At 43.9% G+C, this 12,006-nt stretch overlaps 1 protein-coding gene across 8 annotated transcripts in view; it reads right to left on the bottom strand.

Annotated features, from left to right (window-relative positions):
- kcnip4a (potassium voltage-gated channel interacting protein 4a) overlaps positions 1-12,006 on the bottom strand; it is a 134,207-nt gene that overhangs the window by 8,454 nt on the left and 113,747 nt on the right. For 6 of the 8 annotated variants that reach the window (XM_076972787.1, XM_076972783.1, XM_076972786.1 and 3 more), the window contains one exon: positions 2,206-2,330. In XM_076972787.1, coding sequence (XP_076828902.1) covers positions 2,206-2,330 — 125 coding nt within the window. Of the gene's footprint in view, positions 1-2,205; positions 2,331-4,843; positions 4,946-12,006 lie in introns of all 8 variants that reach the window. The other 2 variants (XM_076972782.1, XM_076972781.1) reach the window with 1 other exon arrangement.

The following is a 12,006-nucleotide window of genomic DNA, read 5'->3' as shown; positions in this document are numbered from 1 at the left end:
GAGACTCAATGCAGTATGTACTAGGGGAACGTAATGTTTGCATTAATCTGCAAAGACCAGGTTCACTGAACAGTGCACTGTTTAGGTGCATTATTAATTGCATTTTTAACTGTGGAACAAGTGGATAAACACAGAGACGCGCAAGGAACCATTCAGAACAACACTGTGCCCAACACTGAATTCATAGGAGATACGCCATAATCCAATAGCTAACAGCTACGAACCAACAATTAATGACATTAAACACATTGCATGGTTTTGCTTATATGCTCACTGCTTGCAAATAATGAAATCAAAATTTGCAATTAATTACAAAATATTTTGCTGGAAAAATCACCACTGAATCCACACTGCTGGCCATTTTTTCTGTCCTTGACTCCATTTTACCATTCCACTGTTATTTTCATTTTCATCACAATTTACATTTCCTCTCAGCTGCGACCCATTTCTAAGTGAACTGTTCACCGAGCTTTCGTGTGCAGGGGAGGTTTTGATAGAGCGACGTCTCCTGTGAGGAGCTCTGCCACGCAGACTGCTGCTGCGAAAACTCCCAGAATTCCTCCATAAAGGCTGGAATCAAAGTCAAGAGGTTGGAGTTTGCCACTAAATGTCTAGTTCTCCGAAGACAGTGAATTTAAAAGAGTGGTTCCAACAGCACGTGTGGAAGGAAAAATGAAGAAATGAATAAAACCACATGATTTGACCCCCTTTTCTCACCGGCGGTGGTGTCTTTTGATGCGAGTCCAGACGGAGATGTCCAGGAAAGACGGCAGACCGTATGACTTTAACTGCTATAAAGACTTTGAAAGCATGACTATATAGGGCCCCTGCTGCTTTTGTGGTCAGGTTGAAAGCCAGATAAAGTCTCCAAGAGGAACATGATACATCTGAAAAGCCATCTACAAACCTTTAAAGCCATCAGATTCACTTAGAGCAAGCTGGACAGGTGCCCAATGAATTGCCCGATTAAAAAGAGACAGGCTTTTAGCACTTCATAGAAACCATTATCCAAAATGGAAGGGGCAGAACATTATACAGTTCTGGTAATGATCATTTGTTACAGGAGCTCCCTTGGGCATGTTTTCTTTTTCTCTATCTTCTGTTGCTCTTGTCACAATGAACTCTAGAGCCGCCTGAGAAAGCCCATTGGTGGATGGACTATGATGGAACAATAGCTATTTGGATAATTGAGACCGGGGGCGGAGCCTGGTGGACTGGTTCCATGTGGTAGGAGGGTGTGTTTTGTAACTCCACTGTAGGTTAGCGTGTGCAGTGACATTAGGCCAGAGTTAGCCTTGTATTTATTTCCTCTTTCCTGTTGGCACGGTCCAGCTTTGCAGATGCCATCATTAAAATTGGTTTAAACCATCACCTCTGACTTGGTTGTACACTTGGTTGTATCTGTCTGGTTGACGATCTGACAACGAACAATCGTTGAACCCATTCAGTCTTGAGTGTGTGTGTCACATTTCTTCTTGGTGTGTGTTCATCTGCTTATCTGAGCATGTTTTATTTTCTCCTTCATTTCCATTTACATTCTGGTCTAGTGGTAACACCCCCAATATGAGCCTTAGACCTGCAACACAATTACATAATCAAACTAATTCTAATTCTAATTCTATTTAGGAAATAGGAGAATGCTGTAAGGAGAAAACTGATTCAAACTTTTTAATGGGCTATTCTATGAGATGAAAGGAACTCTAGATGATAATGATTAAAGTTACTTAGGTCATTAGTGCCCGAGACTGCTAATGTGTAGACACTGTGCGTATGCGTGTGTGTGTGTGTGATGCTACAAGTATGGTGTCAGCGCAGGGTCCTCCGACTTCGTCCCGTGACACAGTGAGAATGTAGGGCCCGTTCAGAGGCCTCACGCTTTGCCACCTGACAATTAGGTCGAGTTAATTGGGTGTTGTTTCATTCCACTGCGCACCAGAGGTGACGGAGGACATCTTGCCTTCTGCCGGGCCACTCTGGAGACCTTTACCTGACCTGATTAGCAGGAATCGTGCAAGATCATTTTCAAACGGCTGCGAATAAACCCCAGCCGGCCCTCGTTCAGGAGTCTTTTGCCCTTTGCTGTTGAATTTAATGTGATACTAACTCACGGTGGTGATGCATATGAGGGGGCTAATCGCAGTGGGTCAAAGTTTCACAGGTTCTAGACCAGGAGAGAGAGAGAGGGGGGGGGGGGGCGTTGCTCACGTTCTTGAAGCCGCGGTAGAGGATCTGAAGCTCCTTGCGGGAGAAGCGGGTCTGGACCTCCAGCTGCTCCAGGCCCTCGGGCCGATGGCGCACGGCCGACAGCTCCAGTTCGTCCTCGACATGGTCTGTGAAGGATAAGGACATCCACGTGAGACGCTCACCCTGATGCTCACGTCTGCAGCGTGGTAGAGCAGAGTCGGTGTTGGAGGGGATGGTTACAGAACCGTGATTTGGCAGCAAATGCCATACATGCGAGTCGAGGTGCATAAGACCCAACTTGAGCAGGCAGGCCTTACTCATTGTCTCAGCACTTAAATGCACAACAAAGTTATCCTATAAAGGTTTCACAGGTCCACCAGAATATCAGTTTTATGTGTGCAGTCAGTAAGTTATTGGGCGTACGCACACACACACACACACACGCAATTTGTACACACAACTTTTCATTGACATTTATTTTTATCAGTGATTTTTTCATATCCATAGCCAGATTCAACAACACAGTTAACTTAACCAATAGATACAAACATGGATGACCAGAAACATTTTAAAATTCTAAATAACATAAGTGATGATGTTTGGTCCAAAGCCAAGCTTCAAGCAAGGACCTTGCTGTAACCCTTTTTACTGGTCTCCAAGTGCCATGAATCTAGTAATATCTATAAAGATGGCATATTATCCAAAGCAAGACATAAGTTTGTAACACTCTGATGAAGAACTCTAGCAAATCCAATCGCTCTACAAATCTGAGGCAGGCCTATTGCCAACTCCCATTTGCTATATAGCTCCAAAACTCCTAAAATGTACCAGGGAACAAAATAATTGCACTTCCAGCACTTTGATTACCCCTCAAAATGGCGGCCAAATTTGTGAACAACCCTGACATCTGGTTGGAGCAAAGTCGCTGCTGGCCATCTGTCACGGTGGGCTGACGGGTGCGGACGAGACGGCGTCCATTTTGGCTCGGCCGTCCAGACACATCCTTTTGAGCTACGTGTCTGCCGTGCCTCACCGTCTCTGCGTCCCATCAGACACCTGATAAAAGCTAAAATGAGTTTGGAGCGAGAAGCCAGCACCCTTCAGCTCTTATTAGACCTGATAATCCAGGGCCTCGGTGCCTGTGGAGGGCACTGAACCACGCTAAATATCGCTAGCGGTAGCAAATGCGCCACGCCACAGTGTGACTCCTACGACCGCTTGGAGGGCAATATCGGCCTTTCATTCAGATGACTGGCAATGTCTTTGCTGGCCTGTGGCGCTGCAAACCTGTCCCACTAGGACATTATACAGTACCTGCCTGTTTCTGATGCCAGTATGATGATTCCTAGCCAATCAAACTGCAGCATTTTCTCTTTAAGTGGAATGCAAAGAATGCGAGAATCCTCAGGTGCTGCCAAAACAACATGAACTAATTCTGACAGCAAATCTACTACTGATTGTGTTCACAAAAACACAATACCCAGTAAAATCCGTCAATTAGTTGCACGGATGTTTAATATAAGGAGAAAACAAATGCCTCTGATATAATATGGAATAGCACACACATCTTTGGGACTAAAAGTTAATAACATTATAGAGATTTACTACAGATAGGCTAAATATAGCAGGTTACCTTGCTATAACGAAACATACATATCACAAATGTGAAGATCTGATCAAAGAGAAGAGGAACATTTTTGCCAGGAACACTGACAACTGTCTTTGGTATTCTGACACAAGACAAGACTACTGCCCAGGATCCAAGCCAATGTCCACCATGATTAAATTCATGCTGAGGGAAAAGTCAAAATCTCACACGTGAGCTTACGAGGAATCCCATCATATCCTGGGGCAAATAGACACAAAGGACCAATTAGAAGCATCTTGACAGAAGATCTCCCATTTTACAGGTCATGTTATGATAGGTGAAAAAACAGTAATTAACAGGGTTGCCAACTTTTGAAGATCGCTTGGAGTGAGATTTGAACCTGGAGGAGGTGGCGAATGTAAGTTGTTGAGGGGTGGGGTTGCCAAACGTAAAATGGACACAAATTAAGCGCTATATCACGATCTTTCCAATGCGTGAGAGTTGGCAACCCTGGTAATTAACCTGACTGCTGACGGTTGGCAATTAGTAATGCCAAAAAAGCACATTTAGTTTACTATTCCGTTCTATACCATAACTACCATCCAAAAGTAACCAACAGTATTGATGTTGCTTGATAAAATCAGTGAGTGAAATTCGATAAAGGAAATTTTCAAGACTTCAAGCGAATAATATCCCCTTTATCGCCACATCCACTGACATACATCCTGTTTAAAGCCACAGGCACAGCAGAGAGAGAAGCAGAGGGAGTCAACAGTCTGGAGAGATAAAACCCAAACCCTAATTCCTGAATATCAACGTGACAGCCAGAGGAGCAGGCACACTGGCTTCAGACATACACTCGGTCTTCAATGAGGAAGAAAAATAAGACAGTAGGGAAAAGGGAGAGCAGGAGGGAGGGAGAGACAGAGAGAGAGAAAGAGAGAGGGTGAGAGAGCAAAAGATGGAAATTACGCTAAGGAGTATTACAGAGACAGACTGATAAAGGGACTCGGCACCACAGCGGTGTCATGAGCGGTGTGTGCTTTGAGTGCGTTGCCAGGGAGAACTTGCTTTGGATACTGGCAGACGGCTTTTTGGCAGAAGAGCGCAGGAAGAGCTTCTGGAGACGCGCTCGGACTCCCCGCCTGGTGCTGCCTTGAGGGCAGGTGTAACCTAGGAAATATAGGACGAATGTCACCACGGTACCCAAGGTCCAGCAGGACCTGAGGTCACCGACATGCAGGATGGGTGAATCGGGGACGGGAGAGTGTGCGACATGCGGGAAGGTTTGGCCTTGCTTAACCCGGAGATGGATGAGAGCTCAACTACCTGATGTTAGGTGGAAACACTCCACATAAACTACTCAGGACCTGAGAGAGAAATGCCTGCAAAGTGAGGACCTGAGTCAGGGTACGAGGTCCCGACATCCGCGTGTGCAGAAGAACGGGGAAAGGGAAGCTCTAGGTGTGCTTCCAGCCCCACAGAAATGTGCAGAGCAAGACTTTGAAGATGGAGTGAGTAGGAGGCAGTTGTTTGCACGCCGCCCGTCATCCATCATCCACAGCGACCTGTGTAATTACCAAAAGTGCTGGGTTAACTGAGTCGAGTGGACCATGATGAAGAGGATGTCAGAGCGCCGGGTAATATGGGAAACGTAGTCAGGCGCAGAGCGCGTTTGGCGCCTAGGTGTAGCCCTCCAAAGATCAGATGATTTGAGAGCACTCAGGTCTGGCAAACAGGGCGGTCACGGTGGAAACCAGTGCACACGCGCACACACACACACACGCACACACTCACACACACACACACACACACACACACACACACACAAGCTCATCTGCTGTTTTTCTCGCAGTGGTCGAGAGGAGCTGAGAACGGTCAAGGGAGCATTGGTCAGATTCAGGAACCTAGTCATGTACATTATCTGACAGCAAAGTTGCTTACTTGAACACTGCGATTCCAGAGTGCCCCCTGCCAGAATAAATTAGCCAAAAATGGTGAGCTTAACCACTTTGTTAACCAAGTGATCTAAAATGAGTTCTCAATAATGTATGATCTCAAAGTGTTATGAAATACAGAGTAGACAGATGTTAAATGGCCTTTATATAAAGTTATAATGCACTTTTTTGACATGCACATCCATGCACAGGCAAACAAAACACTTCAGAAGGAACATCTAGAGTGGCCGAAACAGGGAATGTTCATGCTAGCCACATTTATAGCAGTATAAGTGCACGTGGTGATTTACATGTTCTCTGAATTTTACAGAGGTCATGAAGTTTTATGTGAACAAAATGGGCTGGAAATCATGAAGAAAGACCAGGAAGCCGGAGAAAGCAGTCATGATGTACTTTTGCCGTGCTGTGAGGAAAAACGATCTTGCTCAAACTCTTTTTAAAACCCTTGGATTGTGATTGTGCCAAGATGTTTGTGATGTACACTGAGAAGACGGGGCATCTTTCGACAGTGTGCAAACTCCGACGTAGTCTTAGAACCAGACATCATAAACGCCACCACCGTCCAGGGCCCCTGAGCTCAGCAGTGTAAGGTCCACACCCATGGCAATAATGGGGGTGGGCTGAACACAAGAGCTGGGAGACACATAACCAGCCCGGAAACCAATAACACATATCCATGTTTCAGAGTTGCCTTGTTAACCTATTGATAAAATCACATGCTGTATGTGATTTTACAACCTGCAAAATCCAAACTGCTTGAAAAATTAATGCGGAGACGTCCGCGGAAATTTATGTCAGCAAATCAACCTCGTTTTAAATGGACTGATTTAATTTCCCCAGGGAATTCATTACCGGAGTCGTTCGGTGGTCTTCCAGCAAGCAAGTCAGTCACTCACGTTTCACTGATTAAACAGCATACTTGAACACCTCACTCGAATGTCTGAACCGCGTTATCCGCAAACGGCTGAAATTGGGGCTGGATAACAGAAGCTCGGACGCGGAGCGCTGTGGCTGACTGCGCCAAATCAATTCCCCAGTGAACAGAAGGTTGTGCTGATTTTGGATGCTGGGTCTGCACTTCAGCATGTAGCCATACGGGCCTGAGCAGGACTCTGCCCCACCGCTTTATCTCAGTGCTTTGATGATTGATTATTATTGGGAGTGGGGGACTACCAAACGACCTCTGCTGGGGGGGTCAGGCGTGTGGCACCACTCGACGATGAGTCAGTTCTGTTACTTTATGCTTGCAACTCATCTGAGGACCTAAAGAAAGTGCTACGCTAAGCTGAAAGGAGCTAAAGATATAAGGTTAGCATGTGAACCAAAGAAGATAAAGTCCAGTCTGGATTAACCAGTTCACTGTTGGGTTTAAGGTTAGAAGATAAGTGGGGTTTAAAGATATGTCTAGTTTCATAAGCAACAAAGCAAAATGTTTGATGTATACAGTACTATGCAAGAGTCTTAGGCCACCATTAGATTTGTAGGTTTAGAAATGGTATATATTGCCATGGGGCAGTCATGGCCTTGTGGTTAGGGAACTGGTCTTGTGACCGGAGGGTCGTGGGTTCGATTCCCAGACCTGAGGCCATGACTGAGGTGCCCCTGAGCAAGGCCCTTAACCCTCAATTGCTCACTTGTATAAATAAAAATAAGTTGCTCTGGATAAGGGCGACTGCCAAATGCTGTAAATGTAAATGTATATAGTTATTTTTCAGTGTCTTCATTAAGAAACAAACAGAAAACACAGAATTGATTCAAAATGGCTTCTACAGGCAAAAGTCAGTATTAAGTGTGACCTCCCTTGCCACTAAGCACATGTTGAACTTCTGGTAAGACTGTCCGGAAGGTTTCTGAAGTCATCTATACCAGGGTTCTTTCAGCACTCAGTGTGTAAGGGCAGGTCACACTAAATTCTTGCCATTGCTGCTTTTTATCTGTTTAAATACTGGATACAAATATCCTGTAATTTCTGGTGTATTTAAAAAGAGACTAGGATATATTGTCATTGTACTGTTGCCATCAACAAATGTAATGATGATGAAGACGTTTGTACATTTCTCCAGAACTTCTAGAAGACCAAAGCCTGTGTGAAATCAATCAAAAGTCTTTGAAGAATACTTAGGAAAAGTCTGTGGTAATGAAATACACCCTGCAACCTTCCTGAGCATTTTCAGTTCTGACCACCCATTTCCTGCAGGCAGGAGACTTTTCAAGGTTCCTCTACATCGACTATGCACATCAGTCTGGGCAAATGCAGACATTTTGCTTCAAGTCTGGCTCGACTGGTACTCTGCTGTGTGATTAATAAACTTTGTTGTTCCTCAGAGTCTGCTATATTACACCAAAGGTGTAAGTTATGATCCGTTCTCAATGGTGACCACCAGCTGATGGTGTCAGTTGCAGCTCCAGACACAAACACAGGAGGAGCACTGCTCTGAGGAGCTACAACTCAAGGACCACGGAGCGAGAAGCCAAGAGCCTGCAGGCGAGCGCAAAAAGAAGAAATTACAAGCAAAAATTATGTTGAAGATCCGTGACTGCGATTTCATTCTAGGGCACTGCCAAAGACAGAAACAATAAAGCTAACCTGCACCGTAGCCAGGTCATTTCCACCACACGTAAAAAGCAGAAATGGTGATTGCTGTTATCTACTTCAAAAAAGAGCTCTAAAACATCAACACGCAGTTTTAAGCCTTTTATGACTAACAGCAAAATATTGAGTTCACACACTACAGTCTGTGACAGACATGAGTACCTTTAGCTAAAGCCACATCTAGTTCACAAATGAGGATATTTATTTTCATATTCCAAATCAAGCTAGCCCTAAGAGGCCTCTCCTGAAAAGGACTATAAGGAACACTGAAGCCAGATGTGCCACTGAAAATTAGGGGTCAACATTTATTTAACAGGTAGAATGTCTACGTGTCAAATAGGCAGCAGCTTAGCAGATGCAAATACGCAAATGCTAATGCGCTAAAACGTTCTCAACTCCTGCGGCTTTTCTCTGCAGCGCAGTCTTATTGTTTGATTCTTTTATTTCTGATTAATGAATGTTTAGTCGTTTGTAGTCATCATGCTATTTTAACAAAGCCGCTTTCACATTAAATTGCCCATTAAATTAACAGATGCCTGTGGGAGATGAAAATCCCTGCTCAGCGCCGTCATCCTGCTAGAGGCCTCTGTAGTGGTGACAGGATGTGATGTTCCTGTGGGGATCTAGTGAGGATGTTCCTGGGGATACAGGTGGCCCTGTGTAAAACCATGGGTGGCAACAGAAGGTGGTCTTTCCCCGGAGGTCACAGATGGACACACACACACACTGATTCTAAGACGTTACCTTAGAAATGGGATAAAACTGACGAATTCTATATTACTTGTTTGGACAGTGTCACAGGTTAAGGATTATGCAATCTAACATTAAAATCACTCACTGGGAAAGAATGTCCAAAAAGTATATATACTCTATACTGTCAGCCTGATTCAGGTTAACCTGGTTTTGATACCTTCTGTTCTTCTGATATGCTAGAGGGTATAAATGTGGATCTCTCCTTCTTGCACATTGAGGCACCCTGTGCTGGTCTGAGTAACTGTGTTTCCATGGGGTATATTACCTTTTGTTAACTTGATTTAGAATAGTATTTTTATTTAATGATTTTGCTGGTTAATTAATAACTCTGGTTAATTATAGTATCTCTTGGTTATATCTATAGTAGGCCAGATGAACTCATAAGAAGTATCAGATAAAGATAAATGCATTCCAACAGCAGTTCCCTATAAAGTATCCCATCTGCTGTGATTGTTTATTAGGCCAACCCCTGTGTAACGGTAGCTGTATGGTACAGCTGTAATCTACACTCATAATCTACACTGAAGTACTGGAGGAATGAGCTCCCCATAACCTTCCTTTTATCCTTGGTTGTAGGCAGGCAGGGTTGGGTTAAATGTCATAACTAATACCCCCACACCTCCATGTAAGTAACCCAAATCCAGGGCCGCAGAAGTGCTTGGACAAATGACTTTAGGTGACTTACAAATGTCGGACTAACCATATCCTGAAAAAGATCAATTCTGATAAACAAAACATTGAAATGTTCTACACTCAAATTCTCCACAGCTGTTCTTTTGATTGGTTCTGGCAACATTCCAAGGTTCTGGCACCTCAAGTCACTTCAAGCATTGGAAAATGAGGAGAGACCAGCACTTCACAGTTTTCTCATGTGTCTTCACACTATTAAATACTTAGTAATGCATCTGTCCTATTGAGAGAGGGAACTTGCAAAGTCCCATAGGCAGGCAAAAAATATAATCCATTCTAGTCTCACAGAGGTTCCCAAACATAATCTTCAAAAGACTCTGGTCTTGTGCACAACTCTAGCTGCAGTTAATCATTCACCCGGTTTCCTGTACTAAATGAACATATAAGGTACACATCGACCCTGAGCACTTCAGTTTGTTCTGGGCCTACCAGATGGTTTATCCGAGAGATCGGGTGCCTGTCAAAAAGAGAGTCCTCTGTTTACATTAGCAGGTCAGTCTGCTTAAAGTGTCAGTGGGAGTCCAACTGTGCTATGGATTAAAAGAATAAGGTGAAGAGCAGGAAAGGAGTTGAATAAGAAAAACGATAAATAAATACTAAGTAACTAAGTCTGTTATCTGAAATTTCAAGATTTTGTTCTTGCCAGGGAGCAAAGGGCCACTCATGCTGGGCCTAATGTGTGTGCGCACAAGTGTGTACGTGAGTGCGCAAGTGTGTGTTTTGTGAGCCAGGAACATTTGCGAAAGCTCCTATACAAACCAGACGCCACATTAGAACTGCAACAAGCTTCCTACTTCGAGCTGCCCTGTCCTAGCCATTAAAGCATGTGATCTCCAGCTCTGTCAGGTAAAGACTCCTACTGTTCTTCCTGTGCTAAAACAGCATGACTAACAGATCTGTTCTATAAAATATACATAAACACACCCATGCATACATACATATCTACACACACGCCACTTTCTTATTAGAAGCATTTAGTTATTAGGAATACGATTAGACTATAGACTCTCTTATCATGCAGTTTGTGCTCAGTGGACTGGATTTGGGTGTTGCATCACTCTTGAACTAGCATTGAAACTGACATGTCCAAATCCCTGTGGCAACACCCAACACCAGTTCAACACCCTATACCAGGGGTGCTCATTACGTCGATCGCGATCGACCGGTCTGATCCTGATATACTGATCCTGATTACATACTGACCAGTACTGACCCACTGAGGATGTACACCTATAAAATGCTCGTACAGGATATAGTTGATGTAGGTGCAAACTAGGGGGTTCTAATATAATGTCAGGCAATTGTCTGTAAATAAGTAAGTAAGCAAGCAAAAAATTCAAACAAATATCTGTACCCAACAGACTGAGTGAGAACTGTAAGCCAGTGGAATACAAAGTCAAGCTGGAGCTCTCCACACATTAGTTCACAAGCCAGAAAGCCAAACACTAATGAAGGACAGATGGTCACGGAACGCTCAGGACAGGTCCTGCGTTTCTCAGTGTCAACCAGGACTGAAGCACACATGCATGGACATGCATACACACGCACACACACATATGTAAACACACGCATACCACACACACATAACATATATATACACACGAACAAGCACACACGTATACACACACACGTTTCTAGCAATCCAGTGGAAAACCCTTAGACAGGATGGTGAAAATGGTGTAAATATTTCACAATCTTGAAATTGTATGAGCATAAATATTGTAACAGAGGACACAGTAGAGCAACCTTTTTAGGACCTTTGCAAAACGTAGGCTAACAAAACAGAAGCGAATAACTACAATGAAAGACCAGTGGGGAACACGGAGTCTAGAACCTGTCAAATACAGTCCAGTGACAATGCAGAAAGCTTTGTGCCTCTTCCACCAACAGGAATGCACCTCCACCAAATGCACCTCCACCACACTCTCCCTCTTATACAAAGGAACACTGGAGCATAATATCAAAACATACTCCACACCTGGTAGACACAATCATCTCCATTGAAAATAGAGATTCATTTTATGACAGTCTGTAAATAGGGGTAACACTGAAGAGTATATTGACCAACAGGCAGAGAGGGCTGCTCTCAACCTCCATGAAATGGCATGCTTCATAAAAAATATAATATCTAGATGCACTGCTGATAGGGGACTCTCTCTTTTTTTTCCCAGTGACAAATAGCCTTTCCAAGTTTGAACCACACTGTGCTCCACAGCAAGAACTCTGTGCCATTATTAACG

The sequence above is a fragment of the Brachyhypopomus gauderio genome, chromosome 14 (genome assembly GCF_052324685.1).
Source record: "Brachyhypopomus gauderio isolate BG-103 chromosome 14, BGAUD_0.2, whole genome shotgun sequence".
Classification (NCBI taxonomy): domain Eukaryota; kingdom Metazoa; phylum Chordata; class Actinopteri; order Gymnotiformes; family Hypopomidae; genus Brachyhypopomus; species Brachyhypopomus gauderio.
This window is presented reverse-complemented; position numbering and strand designations above follow the sequence as displayed.